This window comes from Parus major, unplaced genomic scaffold, assembly GCF_001522545.3.
Source record: "Parus major isolate Abel unplaced genomic scaffold, Parus_major1.1 Scaffold408, whole genome shotgun sequence".
Classification (NCBI taxonomy): domain Eukaryota; kingdom Metazoa; phylum Chordata; class Aves; order Passeriformes; family Paridae; genus Parus; species Parus major.
The window spans coordinates 44,083-45,776 of NW_015379317.1; the positions used below are offsets into that span (position 1 = coordinate 44,083).

Consider the following 1,694-nt stretch of genomic DNA (forward strand, 5'->3'; position numbering starts at 1 on the left):
TTTATTTTATTATTTTTTCTTAATTTTATTAATATTTTAATTAATATAAATACATATAAATATTTTATTTAACCGTTAAAATTAAAAATTAACGGGTAATAACTGAAAATTAATCGATAAATTCAAACTTAATTGACACAATTGAAAATCAATCGATAAAATTCAAACTTAATCGACACAATTGAAAATCAATCGATACAATTTCAATTTCCTGGATAAAATAGAAATGTAATTGATAGAATTGAAATTTAATCAATAAAATTAAAAATTAATCTATTACATTGAAAATTCATCAGTAAAATTAAAAGCTCAGCGGTACAATTGAAAATTAATTAATAAAAACTGAAAATTAATCAATAAAAATTGAAATTTTGTGGATAAAATAGAAATCTAATTGATGCAATTGAAACTTAATAATCAACACAAATTAATTAATTATAAGTGACACAATTGAATTAATTGACAGAATTGCAAATTAACCCATGAAAATTTCAATTTTGTGGCTAAAACAGAAATTTAATTGACACAATTAAAAATTAATCCATAAAACCCAAAAATTAATTGACACAACTGCAAATTAACCCATAAAAAATTCCAATTCTGTGGATAAAATAAGAATTCAATCCATAAAATTCCAAATTAATCGATGCAATCGAAACTCAATCGATCCATTTCAAAGTTAATTGGCGCAATTGAAATTTAATTAATAATTGAAAATTAATAAAATATTAATTTTTAATATAAAAATTCGGATTTCATCCAGGATTTTTCCGTACTCACCACCCTGGCTGCTCTTTCCTGGGATTCGCATTTCCGGCAGAACCAGGGGCCGGTGGGAACTTGGACAATTCCATAACAAGCTGGGAAAAAAAGGGCAAAAAAAAATAAAAATTCCAGATGAAACCATTTAAAAATCAATTTATTGTTGATTTCTCAGGGATTAAAAAACGTTTGGAACAGCCTGGAAAATTCCCTGTCCATGGAAAAGCCGGATGAGCTTTAAGATTTTTTCCGATCCCGAGAATTCTGTGATTCCAAAATATAAAAAATTGCATCCACAACATTTTAAATTCACTTTTTCCGGTCATTTCAGCTCTTCCCAGGAACTCTGGGGATTCATTTGTTCAATTCCATGGCCCAGAATGACCAAAAATTCCTGGAATTCCTGGAAATCTGACCCAAACTGGAATGGAAGAGGTCGGGAATTTCGGCCGAGCTTGGAATTCTTCACCTCCCACCTCCCACTGCTGATCCGAGAGTGATAAAAAATGTGGATTTTGATGGATTTTATGGAACCCCAAAGACATAATTTGGATTAAAATCCTAATTGGCGCCAGGAGGGGAATTATCCCGGAGGGAATCCCACCCAAAATTCCCATTTCTTTCCCTGTTTTCCCCATTTTCCCTGTAGTTTTTTTTTCCCTTTGGGAATAAAATCCTCCCCAGGTCCGGGAGGAGCCCCGAGGGTTCCTTGTTGAGGTTTGAGTTATTTTGGGAATAAAAACCTCCCCGAAGCCGCCGGGGCTGGGCTGGGCTCCAAAAGGGAATCCCCACATCCTGCAGGGCCCCCCAAAACCCCAAATGAACTCTTCGAGCTTCCCATGGGGGCAGAGCGAGGATCCGAGATTGTTCCCGAGCCTCTGGAACCACTCCTGATCTTCTGGAATTGTTCCCGACCCTCTGGAATTGTTCCC

At 34.5% G+C, this 1,694-nt stretch overlaps 1 protein-coding gene across 1 annotated transcript in view; it reads right to left on the minus strand.

Moving 5' to 3' along the window:
- The window catches only part of LOC107199019 (MLLT6, PHD finger containing), a 46,105-nt gene that overhangs the window by 41,714 nt on the left and 2,697 nt on the right, over positions 1-1,694 (minus strand). The window contains exon 2 of the mRNA XM_033511641.1: positions 781-932. Coding sequence (XP_033367532.1) covers positions 781-932 — 152 coding nt within the window. The remainder of the gene's footprint in view (positions 1-780; positions 933-1,694) is intronic.